Source organism: Gambusia affinis, linkage group LG20 (assembly GCF_019740435.1).
Source record: "Gambusia affinis linkage group LG20, SWU_Gaff_1.0, whole genome shotgun sequence".
Taxonomy (NCBI): domain Eukaryota; kingdom Metazoa; phylum Chordata; class Actinopteri; order Cyprinodontiformes; family Poeciliidae; genus Gambusia; species Gambusia affinis.
Genome location: NC_057887.1, coordinates 20,482,671 through 20,499,304, shown reverse-complemented (window position 1 = coordinate 20,499,304; position 16,634 = coordinate 20,482,671). Strand labels below are relative to the sequence as shown.

At 37.1% G+C, this 16,634-nt stretch overlaps 1 protein-coding gene across 3 annotated transcripts in view; it reads left to right on the top strand.

The window, feature by feature from the left end:
* LOC122823532 (double C2-like domain-containing protein alpha) overlaps positions 1–16,634 on the top strand; it is a 65,236-nt gene that overhangs the window by 42,970 nt on the left and 5,632 nt on the right. For all 3 annotated transcript variants that reach the window (XM_044103245.1, XM_044103246.1, XM_044103244.1), the window contains 3 exons: positions 3,826–3,952; positions 6,712–6,771; positions 11,985–12,184. In XM_044103245.1, coding sequence (XP_043959180.1) covers positions 3,826–3,952; positions 6,712–6,771; positions 11,985–12,184 — 387 coding nt within the window. The remainder of the gene's footprint in view (positions 1–3,825; positions 3,953–6,711; positions 6,772–11,984; positions 12,185–16,634) is intronic.

The window sequence follows — 16,634 nt, the reverse complement described above, 5'->3', positions numbered from 1 at the left end:
GCTGCAGGTCAACACCGTCTGCTTGGGAAGGTGTCTGTGTTTTCTAGCTAAGGCTGACGCGATTAATCGTGATTAATCAGTTATTCGAATAATTTAGTAATTGATTAATCATTAAGTTTTAGCCTCACCTGGTTCAAATTCTGTATAACTCCTGTTAAGCACATCTTGCTTTCTGATTATTAAAAAATAAACAGCTCAGCTCTACACTGTGTTAGTATGAAAACAAGCAGAAACACCAGAGATTTTCATATGTTAGTGTCACATGTGATTCACAAATTCTTAAAATCCTCTGAGAATATTATAATTTTTTTCTGTTCAGAAATATTTCTCCAGTCCACCAAAACATTTGAGATTTTTCAGAGAAAGCTGCACAGAAAGGATTCCCCAGTTTGAAATAAATTACAGAGATCATCTGTTATTGTCTGTGAGGATTTCCCTGCATGAATCTGGGTCAGTGTGCTGCTTCAGTTCATGGCGACTGTGACTTCTGAGAAAACATCAGTGAATGTTAAATGTCACAGGAAAGATTACTGAATATGCGTTTGGCTCCAAACTGGAGGGAATAAACACCAGAGTCCAAGTCTTAATCTCAACACGACAAGCAAAAAAAGGAAAGACTTACAAGCACAATGCTGCAAAGAAAGTCTGTTTACATTAAGTACTTTTTGAAGTTTCATCTTTTCTAGCACAGCGGGTCGTTTCTGGGACTGAAGCCGCCCATGAAATGTCGAAATCCAAAACGATTCCCTCTAAAATTGATTATCACTGCCTGTTTAAATGATTCTAACAACAATTATACCTGGATATGCACTAATACACTGCAAAAACACAAAATCAAACCAAGTACCAAGTAGTCCAAATGTCTCAGTGCTCATGAAATAAGACAAAACTAAACTACAGGTAACTTCTCAGCAAGATATAGGATCTTGTTTTAAATAAATAATTCCTTAATGTTGAGTCACTGGCAGATTATTTCACTTATAACAAAACATTTTTCCCATGCTAAAAGTAAAATAATCTGCCAAAGGATCTAGAAGTTTTTCCTTGAGCCTCTGTTGGTGTATGACAATCTGATTCTTACACTGCAAAAACACAAAATCTTACCAAGTATTTTTGGTCAAATTTCTTGTGCAAATATTTCATTACACTTGAAATAGGATAAAACTAATTTACAAGTAACTTTTCAGCAAGATACAGATGCTTGTTTTGAGTGAACAATTCCTTCATATGGATGAAAAAGTGCTACTTCTACTGGATTATTATTTCACTTGTAACACTGTTAAAACATTTTGTTATAAGTCAAATAAAAAATGGTTTAATTAGTTGCTGCATTGTGGGATACTTTGCTCGTCAATCCCCACTGTTACATCACTTTAAGATAATTTATAGAGGGCCTTAACTTATTTAAATCCATTGTTTATCATAACAATGTAAAAAATGAGTAGAATTAGTAAAAAGTGGAGTTAATAAATTTAACTTTTTAGATTAAAGTCAACTTTGTAATTCTCAATACACTGAAAAATTCACTGGACTTTAGTTTGATTGGTGGCAAAATCTTGACTAAAGTAATATTCTCTCATAAAGATTTATTTTGCAGGTTGTTAACATCATGCTGAGATGATGTAGTAAATATATGCAGGTAAACATGTGAGTCCATCCCCCGCTCTTGACCTTTGACCTGTTACACCATTACTCATCACTCCGTCTCCCAGCTCTGTCCTGATTTTCTCCAGTTGACTCAATCTGTCTTTGTTCTCATCTGCTCCTCACACCCTCATTTATTTCTGTTTCTCCCTGCAGTTTGTTATTAAATGTACGATTTTTTTCCTCCTATCTTGAACTTTCTGCGATGGTTTTGTTTCGTAACCAGAAACTAGAAAATCGAAGGCGTGACTGGATCGTTTCTGCGATGGAAGGACAGATTTTTATAAATAAAAATTTGAAGCTTAGTGATCTTAGGCACTCGGGTTCAGATGCACATTTAAATTAATTCTTCTGTCTTTAACTTTTCTTTCTCAGCCACATCACGATCTCACATCCACAACCTGTTTCCACCTCCTTCGCTCCTCAGTGCTCCCACCCTTGTAGATCATTGCTGAATTTATGGCATAAATATGGATTTATTCAACCTCTTGTAACCCTGTTCGAATCCCCACTGAAAGAAACGTGACAATTATCTCCAAGAATATGCAAACACATGCACCGGCTTGCAGGAGCAGTCGTCATTTTGTCACGTTGCAATCACAGTTTTTTATTGGGATTTTTTGTGAAGTGGTACATAACTGTGGAGTGGCTGTCACTCTTATATCTAAAAGTCAGGAGCATTCAGGCTACTAGTGGGTCCTCAGTGGCTCTTAAAGGTGATCAATTACGCTTCCTTGAACAGGTTAGGATTGAACAAAACATGTTTTTTTACATCCTTTTGAACAAAATCATTCTTAGATGAAGACATTTTAAGGGATTTCTGGATAAGTCAACAACAAAACATTTGTCTTTTCCAGCAGCCATTTTACGCCGCATACAGCCGTAAAAACAGCTGACCAACAGTGGTGGAACTCTGCTTGGGTTGCTAGGAAACGGGCTGAGCTTAGCTTGGGTTGCTAGGAAACGGGCTGGGTTCCGCTGAGGTTACTAGGTGAAGGGTCAGTGCTTGCTGAGTTGTGACGTCACATTACTGAGGTTTGTGAAACAGAAAATTTTCCAGACACCAAAAAACTTTAAAATATTGACAAAAACTTTCCGGGTGACTTTTTTAAACGTTTGTCCTGTTTTTAGAAGCAGCTGAGACCCAAATGGAAGAATAAAAAGGTGCAAAATGCAAGTTTTGCATAATCTGTCCCTGGCTTGAAATTAAAGGAACCATTTAATGTTTTTAAATATAGATACATTAACAATTTTTTCTACTTCTAGTGCTGAGAAATGGTCCTGTTTTTCTAGAGTTCCTTCTACCAAATTTTTGACTTTTGAATCTAAAAAATTTTCAACTTTTGAAATGCAAAAATTTTGGAGTTGTTTCTAGAACATTTCTGAGATTACTCAAAGGTTCTGAGTTTCTGCTACTAAGTTTTCAACTTTTGGAGCTCAGAAATTTTCTTGCTTTTTTTTAGAGTATTTCTTTTACCAAATTTTTTATTTTGGAAACGCAGAAATTTTCTTGTTCCTAAAAAATTTTTGATATTAATCTAAAAGTTTCAGACTTTCTTCTACCAAATTTTTAACTTTTGGAGCTCAAAAATTTCCAAGTTTAAAAAAAAATTTTTCTGACATTAAACTCATAACTTATGAGTTTTTTGGCTGAAATTTACTCCCTTTTTAAAAAACAAAAAACAAACAAACATAATATGCCGTTGTAGAATTGAGCATCAAGAAAGTCCACAACTAAATCCAATTAACAGTCGACATCATCACTTGGAAACTGATAGATGCTCTCCACTGGTAAAGTTTTATCTCACTGATGCATTAATCTGTGTTGGTTTAGCAGATGCAATCACGTCTGAATACATTCATTTTGAAAGTGTAATTTGAATAAATCCCAAAAGCTTCGCTTTGAGATTCCTGACAGCTTCCTTTCTAATTCAGGTCAGGCTTTCATCACTGATTTCATTCCCTTCTTATATCTCTGTCGCGACTTTAAAAGATGTCATAAGATGTTGCTTGTTTGACAACTTTACTCCACACACACACAGAAAACCACCCTTGATTGGTCTCCTTTCAGATCTCTACCTCTGACTCATTACCCAGCTATGCTCTTAGATTTTATTCATGCTTTGCTCACCATTTGTCACTGTCCCTCCTCCCCCCACCGGCTCTGCCTCTGTCTCCCAGGGTGTCCGTTTGTGACGAAGACAAGCTGACACATAACGAGTTCATCGGGGAGTCGAGGGTGGCCCTGCGCCGCGTGAAGCCTGACCAGACCAAACACTTCAACATCTGTCTGGAGCATCCGCCTCCTGTGAGGAAGAGAGGCAGTAAAACAGGAGGATGAGGAGGAGGATGAGGAGGAGGAAAATGGGGAAATTAATGTGCAGGGAGGAGAAATGACTGCAGGGACGTTGTAGCGGTCGGTGTGCTAATGCTTCCTACGTGACTCATGACAGTCTGAGTGAACATGGAGAGACGAGGGGAGTGGAAATCCAAACCAGGAGAGAGTCGGTCAAAACATCGACGTTTATCTGTCCGTTTTGATGCTCCGCTGGGTCCCAATGTTTTCTGAACAAATGTTCCCAGCAGCCGTCCTGAAATACCTCAGTGAGGAAGGATTTTTTTTACATATAGATCCTATTTGCCCGCTTTCTTTTTTAGAAAAAAGAAATGACTTATATTTTTAAAAAGTGGCTTTTATTTCAATCGTCCATTTTATTAGTTGTACATGGCGAGAATCTATTAGCAGAGAAACGATTCAGTTTTACCAGAAAAAAAACGTCTTAGAATTATGTTTTAATTATCTCTAAAACTTGTACCATCGCGTATAACCAGATGCTCAACATTCCTCATTTAATCTTTTATTTTTAATGTTGGAGTTCTCATAAAATTTCAACTTCATTTTTGTAATATTACGACTTTATTCTCGTATTTAACTTAATTTATTTTTTTTATATTACGACTTTATTCTTGAATTGTTCCACTTTACTCTCATATTATTTCAACATTTTGTCATAGGACTTTTTTCTTGTAATATTGCGACTTTTTATTCTTGTATTATTTTGACTTTGTTGTCGTTATGGCTTTATATATATTTTTTTATATATATTTTTTCGACTTTATTGTCATACGACTGTTTCCTTGCAGTCTGACCTTAATATTTTGACATAGAGTTGACTTGAATTCAAACTCCAAAAAAGAGAGAAGTTGTAAAACTTAAACAAAATGGCGGCCTTGGGCGCTAACGTCACTCTTAACAATGGAAACCCAAGAAATACGCTGGTGGTAAAACAAAAGAGGCAGTTTTTCCCAAAAATTAAATCTAAAAAAACCCCTAAAATTAGATCAATCGATAAAAAGCCAAACCTCGTCTGATTTAAACTAACTGACACAGCGGTGTCCACATCCTGCAGCTTTTAGAACAACCTCTTGTCTTTCTGCAGAATAACGTGTCGGATTTCCCTCATCAGCAGCCGCTCAGTCCGGTAACGAGCCGTTCATCCGATTCGGGATGCCTCTGAAAGCTGCAGGACTGGACTCCCAGGCGCCTCTGCAATCCTCCGTTTTATGTGTTAAAAAACACACAGAGGCATAAATAATTACTTATGGGACTTTTCACAGAACGTTCCCCAAAGCTGACTGGAGGAGGGGTTTCAATTAGTTTTAAGTTTCTGTGTGACATCCTACTAAAATTTGTGACTATTCATGTTCCAACCTGAATAATTTTATTTCTTACAAATTAAACAGTGAACAGTGATCCATCCATCCATCCATTTTCTTACACTCTTCTTCCCTAATGGGGTCGGGAGGGTTGCTGGTGCCAATCCCCAGCTGCGTCCCGGGCGAGAGGCGGGTTCACCCTGGACAGTCTGTCGCAGTAATAATTAGGTTCATTAACAGAACCATAAAAATTCAGTTTTTCAATATTACACTGGTGGAAAGTAAGTAATTTATGGAAAACCTTTTTTGTCATTAAAGAAAAACATTAAAGCCCAACAGGAAGTCATGATTATGAGATTCAAAGAGATAGAAAGTTGTTCCTCTAAAGAGGCTTGCTCCTGTGGAAACCCATATCGCATAATTATGACTTGGAAATTCAAAATTATGACTGTCTTTTAAAATTACGACTTCCTATCATAATTATGAATATGTATCTCAAAATTATGGACAAAAGTTGAAAATATGACTTTATATCATATTTGTGACTTTCAAACTCAGAATTATGACTACCTGTTGAGCTGTTATTTTTTTTCTTTCATGGCAGAAATGGGCTTCCATAGATAAATAGTTACATTTACTTGAGAAACATTTAGAACAACTTGAACCAAACTTTATGTCATCGTAGCTTTACTCGAGTCAAAGCATATGTGAAAATTCAACGCAAACATTAGAAATGGGGAAGAAAGTTTCAATTAATTTGAACTAAAACAACAGCAAAGACGTTTTATAGGAAAGCTGAGCCACTCCACTTCTTTTTATGCACTTCAAATGGTAAACAACCCAAAAAAAGCAGCAGATGTTTTTTCTATTTGATTTGTTTTAGTTCGTAATACTGACCCACTGACATGGTTTTTCCTCCCTCAAAATTACAAACAGAGAGAATCGTGTCTCCTCCTTTGGAGAACAAATAGCTTTTTGCGCAGGCTAAATGTCAGCGAGGTCACGTGCGCGAAACGATTGCTGCGAGATCAGAAAAATGAAAGGACAGGAGGAAGAGCGAGAGGCGAGGAGGGGTCGTCAGAGACTCGGTGGAGATGAGAAACAAGTGGATTAAAAAATGAAAGGCTGCGCAGGGGGGCTGGTGTTGTGAAACGAAGTGGGATGGAGCCGCAGTTTTGTTCTTCATGTGGTATTAGATTATCCCTCTGAGGCTGGCGGCCACTCTGCCATCAAACAGAAAAGCCCTTCTGTCATCCTGCGAGGCAGACGCTGCCGCTTCAGCCTCTAACTCTTAAAAGCGGCTTCGCCTCCGGACTGATAGATCCGTCCCTGTCTCCTCATCCTTCTGCCGCGCCGCCATCACTCATCCCCTCCCAACATTTACCCACTTCTCTTGCTTTCTGCCCCCAGCTGCCCTCGCCGACGGCGATGAGCACAGCCCTGAGAGGAATCTCCTGCTACCTCAGAGAGGTGAAACATTGTATAATCCTCTGTTTGTTTGTCTAAGCTAAAGGTCTGAAATGATTAATCGTGATTAATCAATTATTCAAATAATTGTCAACTGATTTAGTTATAGATTAATCGTTAACCGGAGTAAACAGACTTGAAATAAGGAGCAGTAGTTAAGACAAAAGTGTACAAAACATATATACATTTTGTTTTTAAGATAAAAGAAACTTTTGTCTGTACTGATGTTCCACTCAGGATTCCTAAAATAGCAGTTTTAGCTTCACCTTTCGAAAAAAAAAAAGAGTTTTGATTTCACAGGATTAAAGTCATAATTCTGAGGGGAAAAAAATTGGAATTCTGAGATTAGAGTCATAATTCTGAGAAAATTCAGAATTTTTAGATTAAATTCAGAATTCTGAGAAAAAAAAGTAATTCTGAGGGAAAACAATTGTGAGATAAAAGTTGGAATTGTGAGATTAGAGACAGAATTTTGAGAAAATTCATAATTCTGGGAGATAAAAAGTCTGAATTCTGAGGTGGGAAAAATCTGAGAAATTCTCACCTTTGGATTGAAATCACTTATGGATTGAGCTGATCACATAACAATCAGAGCCATAATGGGATGATTCAGGTCTAAGTGTATTAATGCGCTAGAAGGGTCTAGTCAAAGTCCAGAACCAAAGCTAATGGAGAATCTGTGGTAAGAATTCAAAGTGAGTTAACTTGAGCTATTACAAAGAAAAATAAGCAAAAATGTAAGTGTATGGATGTGCAGATGTAAAGGAATAATTGAATCATTCAATGTTTCTCTACTTTGTGTTGGTCTGTTGATGATTCTGGTTATAAAAGACAAATTGTGAATACACTCACTGGGTATTATTAATACTTTTCTAAGGCACTGTCCCCACTACCTCCAGCCATAGCAACTGCAGAAAAAAACTTAAAACTTAGTATGCATAGTTAATGATGAAAACACTAACTTAGCAAGGAAAGTTTTTCTCTAAAGTGTTTGTGGGTTGTCAGTTATTGATTTTGTTCAAGTTGATGTTGCTGCTGACGGATGTTTCCAAGTCAACAAGTTTGCGTTTGAAATCAGATCCACATTTATCTAACGTCTCATAAAATTAGCAAAAGTGTCACGAATGCAGTTGGTTTGTTGCTGCTTTAAAGGTTGAGTCCCTTTTGAAGCAGCACTGAAAATAAACAGCCCCGCGGATAATCCAGCAGCAGCAGCACAAAGATGTCAAAACAAACCAAGCATGAGACTTTAGGACGAGCCAGCAGTGAGTTCCAGCTCCAGCCAGAACGACTGCTGAAGGAAGAGAATGTCTTCCAGCGAGACGGTTTGGACTCAAACTCTGAACCACATTAAGATTTTCTCTACCATTTTTAATGACTATGCAAGAGAAAGCAGACACTGTACAAAAAGAGACATGCTTCTGGTAGCAGCTGTTAATGTTAGCATTTTAGCTTAAGTGTTTTCATACTGAATAGAGTTAAACAACATGGTAGTTGTAGCCCATATACAAAACCAGACACTGCATAAAAAGTGGCTAAGATTTAGCTTCTGAAAGGGCAGAAACCTCTGATCAATTGAAGCTCTGTGGGATAATCTGGTCTGTGGAAGAAACCCAACCATTTGAACAGATGGATTGGGTCAGAAGAGTGAAACTGTGACACAATTAGGAGTTTTTACAGAACAATGAATCCAAACTGACATCAAAACTTGTATTTGAATCAGCATAGAAGGCTAACAGTTTGCCTTTTATGCTACGCCTGTAGCAGGGAACCAATAAGATTAAGATCATTTTTGTGAAAAGTAGCACTTAAATATTCATCCAGAATTATAGAAGCAGCTTCCTGGTAACTACAAAAAAGCCTATGGTCAAGGTGCAACTTGCTAAGTGACATTAAACCATATATTAATGGGTGTGTATGTGCATATTTAAGCCTCTTTGCATAATTTTGACCGATTTGTATAACTAGCTCCTGAAGAACGGTTTATATGCTTTAATAAAATCTCAAAACGATGGTAGATGGTATAAAGAAGACTATTTTTCTTTACTTTGCCTCAAATGATCATTGTTTCCAGACACATCAAAGAAAAAACTGATATATTGAACCCTGCAGCTCCAAATGAGACAAAATCAATTCAGAAGCTGATTGGTGAAAAGCTGGAGTGAAGGTTTGGCCTCAGGCGCTGAACAAAGCTCTGGATTGGTGGACTGGAACAGGTTCATTAGCAGGATTGTACCCTTAGGTTTAGCTCTGGGTGAAGATGAAATTACAGGATCAATCTTCATCCAAATTTAAGCAGCTGACGCAAACTCCACTAATGAGCCAATGAAATCTTTTGTTAGGATTTAATAACCGAGCTCAAACCAGCACCGTGAAATCCCGTCAGCCTCATTAATCAACTCAAGATAAACTTTACATCTTCTACCAGATTCAAGGTTACTTCATTTGTCTGCTGAGATTCATGTTCTTCTCCCGTCTTGCACCCAACAAATCCTCCCTCCTTCCTGTTCATTTCTCACGGTTTCCAGCTGGCTCCTTGTTTGTTTTTCACCCGCCTAATGAGTCGCTCTCTATCGATCTGTGAAGGTCTGCGCCGTTGTTCTACCAGCTACCTGGTGCAAGTCATCCTCTCTAATTGCGAGTTTCTAAAGCTCACAACTCACCGAAGAGTTGACAGATGGCGGACAGGCCGCTGGCAGCGGCGGCGGTGGCTCCCTCAGAAAGAAAGAGGGAATGGATTATGATGAGGGAAGCGGTGGACTGCGGGGACGCGGACTGACGTGTTGCATATTGATCGACCGCCTCATCCTTTACAGATAAAACTTAATGAGGGATTTAGAGATACAAAAGACAGACTGATGTAATTCATACTGGTAGTTCTCGTGTCACATCTCATGTCTGTGAACTTTGTAACTGACAGCCATCTTGGGAGGCAGTTGCTATAGAGTTCCTATGACAACAGTAAACAAGCCACAAGCTTAGAACTAGCTCTCGCCTCGATCCTATCCAAGTTATAAACAATAAAAGTGCATCACAATTATTACTCGATCACAAATTTTGAGTACTACACCCGCCTCTGTGTAATAAGATAAATATCAGTGATATTTACTGTAGTACTTAGTGCCAAACTAGCAAAGTTTGCTTAGCTAATGTAGCTTTTATCTGCTAGCTAAGACAGACACGTAAACTGTGTATTACTATGCTTTCCCAGTCACTAGAAGCTTGTTATTCACTCAGTTTGTACGTCCTTTACAAATGTAGTCACTCTTTGTAATCACTAGGTAAGTAATTATATTGTAGTATGAGATCGTAGGCAGCTTGTCCACATCGTCTGGCATATTTTCCATTCTCCATCTCAGACGGGTAAATTTTGACAGCAGCCATTTTGTTCATGTATCTTTCCCTCAGACATTGGTTAAATGTTTTCACATATTTTATTGTTGTTGGTCTTGAAGCCATGGGTCTGCACACTTGCCTACTAAGATGGCGCGGATCACTTCCAGTTCAGACTTGTGTGAAGTTGGAACTATGTATTAGAGCTGGACGTTGTAACTGAAAAGCTTAGCACGATATCAGTCAATGTCAATAATTATTGATTAGTTTTCTGTTTTAAATATCTGAAATACTACCAGACTGGTGGCCTGACCTCTCCTGTTATATCCACCTTTCACTCTACACCGTTGTTTTTCTTTTTTAAATTATTTTTAAGTAGTTATGAGGTAAAGTGGTGGAACTTTAAACTGCAGCTGCCAGTTACTCAACAGGTCGTTGCTAGGTAACCAAAGTTGGGGGGGAACTTATGTTGCTAGGTAACCAAAGAGTGAGCGAGTTAAGCTCATATCCAGTGAATATTGTACATATTGAATATTTAATCAGACGTGTTATCCATTGATACTGATCATGTTTTGTTGTGATATACATTTAATGTTCAGCTCTATTTGTAATATCACCAAAGGACGAGCAGAGAGCGGGTAAAAAAATCATCCACCGGCAGTGATCCAAAACATGCATCTCTTCTATAAATAACGTACATATATGTAAGCTGAAGGCTGTAGTTTGGTGAGTCATGGGCCCTAGAGAACATCTTCTCTCTCTCTTTTTCTGCCTATTTCTTTTATGTGTCTCTTTGAATCTGCCCTGTCGGGCCACGTGTTTTCAGACGAAGCTTTGGCAACAGTTTGCTGTTACCCAGAGAAAAAAATTAAGCCAATTTGTAATTGTGCTTCGTTAATGTTGTGTTTTTAAATTTGTAGTTGTGCTTAGTGATTTGTTGAAGTAGTTTGCTCGTTAGGGCCACTGTAGGATGAAAGTTAAAGAATAGAGATCTGAAAAACATAATTATTGTTCAGACCAAGGTTGTTAGCTAAAACCAAAATAGAGAAAACATATTCATTAACTGAAAAAAAGTTAAACGGTAATTAATGGGGAAAACTATAACTAACAATGATTTGAAATTACATTTTTTATCCCCAAACAAGCAGTTTATGTTAACTGTTGGCAAATTACGGCACGCCATAATCTTCCTGGTGGCGCTTACGCTAGTTCACAAAATGGCGACAGAAAAAGTTGGGGGAAAATGCCAGAGTCAGTTGGTTGTTCAACTATGATCGATTGGTATCTAATGTTGAGTATTCATTACCCTATCGATGTGTTTATACACAATCACAATATAATAATTTGGCCTATTTGAATTTTGCACCGAAAAATTTACCAAAGTATGAAAAAAAACTACTACAACTAATAACAGCTGAACAACATTTAATTAATAATAACTGATACAAAATAGCAAATACATTAAACCTTTCTAAATTAGACGAACAAAAAGTCATAAAACTAAAATTAAAAACTCAAAAATTTTATATTCCTGGTTACTTGTAAATAATTTGGTATTTCTAGCTAACTTAAAACTCCAAAAGTTAATTAATTTTATATAGATATGCCAGAGACTTTATGAAGTCTACAAAATCTACAAATAAAATAAAACTTATTTGTTTCTAAAGATTACTTTTAGGAGTAATCTGACTACACTGTAATTTTTTCTTTTACTTGAGTAACTTTATTTTGAAGTATCTCTACTCTTACTTGAGTACATTTTTGCGTACTCTGCCCACCTCTGATATGAACACAAACGTTGCTTTGCATGCTGAGTATTTACATAAACACGAGTCGCTCTGTCCACGTGCAGCACACAGATCTCGTCCTTTCCTGTCCTTCAGTGGGAGATGGAGCAGCAGAGAAGTCTGGAGGAAAGGGGCCGTTTGCTGCTCTGCCTCCAGTTCCTGCCCCCAAACGGTGACGGCGACTTGAAGGGCGAGGCCAAGGAGAGAGCTCGGGGTGGGCTCTGCGTGGGCGTCAAGCGCTGCGCCCACCTGGCAGCCATGGACGTCAACGGCTTCTCCGACCCCTACGTCAAAACGTGAGCTAAAGCTGAGACTGAAACTGTGTTACTGCCACACGATTTTTATTCTCTACGTCACGTGTGTCAAACTCAAGGTCCGGGGGCTAAATTCGGCCCGCCTTAGCTTTTTATGTGGTCCTCTAGGCTCCAAAGGGACACATATTGTTTGCATCAAAACCAGCTGGATCAAAGCAAAGTTACCTGTATGCTGCCAAATGACTTCAGTCAATCCCTCCAGTTTTTGTAAATTTGTGCTAAATGGACAAATGCTCACATTTTTTGGGCTGATGCATAAATGTGATTTAAGTGTGTTAAGAAAATAAAAACAATAAAATTAAGGGAATAAAGTTGTACAAGAGTAAAGTCAAGATGACAGGAGAATATAATATATAATTCTACTATTACGACTTCATTCTCGTACAACTTCTTGTAATATTTCAACTTTACTATGTTAATACTACGATTATAATTCTCATATTATTAAGACTTTTATTCTTGCAATATTAGGACATTTTATCACAATACTGACTTTAATCTCACATTATTTCAAGTTTATTATCACAACTTTATTCTTGTAATATTATAACTTTATTCTCATATTATATAAACTTTATTCTTGTATAACTTTATTCTTCTAATTTTATTTTTGAATTTTTTCTTAGTATTGCCCTAATACTCCATCGTACAGTTTATTGCAGATTCTCTGCAAAAACTAGAAAAACCATGAAGTTTAAGTGATGCCAACTCCCACCTCCAGGTGGCAGTGTTTCTTACTTCTTCTACTATGCTTCCTCAGCCTTACTTGATCTCAAGTTATAATCCATAATCAATACAGCGAGTAATAAAAAGTCACATTTATTGTCAATAATTCAAAATTAGAACCACAAAATATTTTATTTTTATTACAAAAAAATCACAAAAACAATTGTGAAAACCTGGAGGAACTGATGAATGTAAAAACATATTCAATAGATATTCAATATTTTATTTTAATTTTAAGAAGTACTTATTAAATGCAAAAACAGATATTTATTGATATTTTAGTTGTTTATTAATGGGATTTATCAATACATTCTGGCACAACCAGTTTCTGGTTAAACTTTGCTAGTTTTTGATAAATATTCCCTCTCGGTTCACCGTTGTGACGAGCTGTTGCCTGGAAGAAACCCAAAATCCGTTTTCTCTCAGAGATGGCCCAGCCAGTCATCTGGCTCACCATTTGGCATTTGTCAGGTCTTTGCACTTGCCCAACTCCCCTGCGCTCAACATGTTCACGAACTGACTGCTTAATGTCTCATAATCCCAGCTGCTGCTGATAGACAAGATGAAAACAGAATCTGAACAATAATTCTTTCTGGTTTTAATAAAACCACCTGGATCTAGATGTTTCTGTGGTGGCCGTTTACATAAATGAGTCTAAATCAACCAAATTATTTTGCCCGTCTGGGGTTTTAGGTGTTGCATACCAGACGTCCAGCATAGATTGATGCTCTGACAGTTCACACCTATTTCAGGATGAACTCTCCAGCCTGCTCTGTGTTATTGCCTCTTATTTTTGGTCTTATGAGGCCTTTGCAAGACGCTAGATAACATTTTGTGGCCATTTTTTAGGATCTGAGTGAACTCCACTGAGGATAATGGTGACAAGTTATCATTTCGTACATGGAAGCTATTTTATAATGTATGTAACTCATATTTAAAGATGTCATTGTGGCGTCTTAAAAAATGTGCTGATCTCCAGCTCAGAGTATCATCTTTGGGATGTGTTTTACCACAGAAGGGGAATCAGATTATAGAGATACTGCTAGTGTCATGAGGTCGTCTGGAGCTTCATTACTCACTGACGACAGGAAAGCGTTGCTGTGTGTCTCTGTCTGTGTGTCAGTGGCTCCACCAGGGAGGGCAGGAAGGTCCTTCAGCTGAATTATGCAACTTGACAGAATGTGAACGAATGAGATGTAAAATCCCTTTGTGTTGTCACTGGCTGGTGATTGCTGCTGTGGCTTTGAGGTTGTTGTTGACATGAGTAAAAGAGTTTAGAGCAAAGCAATAGCATGCTTCAAAGGTAAATTTTTTTTTTTTTTTTGCTTAAATTAAAGTTGTTTCTGTCTAGAACGTTTTAATTTTACAAAGAAAATAAGAGTTACTGCAGACATTTCGGTCTGAATTACAACATTACAACCAGCTTTTAACTCTTCCTGGCAAAAATTTATCAATAATATTTTAAAGGAAGCTAATATAGCTAAGCTAATGTGGGGGAAGCTTTTGTGGCTAGTATAAAATTTAACGCTAATATATGTCAATTCTATATTTTATGGCACCATTCCCATTGCTAATATACAGTATGTTTTGGGCTGCGATAGATAGATGGATATTTTATTCATTCTGTGTGAGTAAAACAACCACTAGGATAATATAAGACAAGCTAATGTAACACATACAATACTTACATTTAAGTAAAAACAGCTAATATAGATTAAGCAATAGCTACATTTATATAGAAGAGCTAACGTGGCTAATACATTAGCTACACTTTTGTAAATGAAAGAGAACCAAATGTGGCTCCTGTATGCTACTGTGCTACCGATGGACTGGCTAATATAATAGCTAACTTCATGCAAGAGAAACTAATGAAGTTGCAAGCATAGAAGCTAACGCAGCTAATATAAACATTGAGTTAATGCTAAAGGATAAGTTATAAAATAGAAAAATATTATATAGTAGCAGCTAACATAAAAGCTAATATACCTAACATATTAGCCAAGCTAAAGTGACTGAAATGTTGCTAATATAAGAAGTTAGCTAATGGAAGAATAGCTAATTTCTTACATCTATCAGTCATTGAAAAGTTAACTCTTAACTCCTCTAAAATGGTTTTGTTATTTGATAAAAGGTAATAAATAAGAAGGAAAGAAAAGAACTACAAACCGACGTTTGTATTTAGACAGTAAAATTTTTGTTTTATCTTTTTAGCTGGTTTTACACAAACAAGATTAAAATATCAAAATGTCTAATTCCTGATATCTTACAGTGGACAGGACTGCAGTTTGCTTTGCCGTTTTCTCTATTTTTCTTCTTTCTCATCAAGTTGTCTCACCATCTTCTCAGCATCACCCAAACCCACTCATTCTTCTCTCACCCATCTGATACGCCGTTCGTCCCATCATGCACCTGCGCTTCGCTTTACATGCATGCTCACATCTTTGGCCTTTGGCGGGAGCTTCTTCCCAGATGCTTTGTTGTGTCTGAGAGCGTGTGGGAACATACGCATCCTGAGCTGTGGGTGGTGGGTGGAAAGCAAATGTGAATAGTGATTTTTTGCCATTCTCCTTCCAGCTGGCTCAAAAATATCCTACAAATTTAATGACAGCCTGCGAACGCTGCTGCTGTTTGCCAGTCTGTGCTGTGTTGCTGAGCTATCTGAGAAAAGAGTTGGTTTTTCTTTACTATTTAACACGCTGAGTTAATTTAGATTGGGGTTTTTTAGAGTTGGTTTGTTAAACAGAGTTGGGTAGTAACTATGATAGCACTTTATTTGAAGGGATGTGCAACGTTAACACTTTTAATTGACTTTTAATGTGAATTTTGCATTAAAATGGTCATTACTCACCAAATGATGCTTTATGACTGCAGTCATAAACATTCAGTCTTATGCACAACCCTTCAAATAAAGTCTTAATGTAACTAGTTATAGTTACTTGAGAAACTTTTTGGAAAAAAAACAACAAAAACTTTTAGAATTATTTTTACTACGCTGTACTTTTTACTTTTACTTGAGTAATTTAAATTTATGAAGTGCTGCTACTCTTTCTTGCTTAAAGTTTTTGAATACTCTACGCATCCATCCATCCATTTTCTATACACTCCTTGTCCCTAATGGGGTCGGGAGGGTTGCTGGTGCCAATCCCCAGCTAACGTTCCGGGCGAGACGCGTGGTTCACCCTGGACAGGTCGCCAGTCTGTCGCAGGAATATTCTACCCACACTGCAAAAAACACTTCTAGCTCCTACTGCAAATATACAATTAGTAGTGAAATAAGACAAAATTAACTTACAGGCAACATTTCAGCAAGACATCAGAGCTTGTTTTAAATTAATTCCTTAATATTGATGAAAAAGTTCTAGTTCAGCTGGTAGAATATTTCACTTATAACAAGACATTTATCCCCATGATAAAAGTAACATAATAAATATGTAAGCTAATAAATTTATAATAGTTAATATACTATAGGATTAGGTTGAGATAGATAAAATGCAATAGCTAAAATTATGTAAAATTAGATAGTGTAGCTAGTACAATAGCTAGATATATGTAAAAAGGAGGTAATATATGTAATACAATCTTTAAATTTAAGTAAAAGAGCTAATGTAGCTAATATATTAGCTAATCTTATAAAAGAGAAGCTAATGTGGCTATTGTAAGAGTTGGGCTAATTTGAGAGATAGTACAGCATTTCGCAGTGCTATTG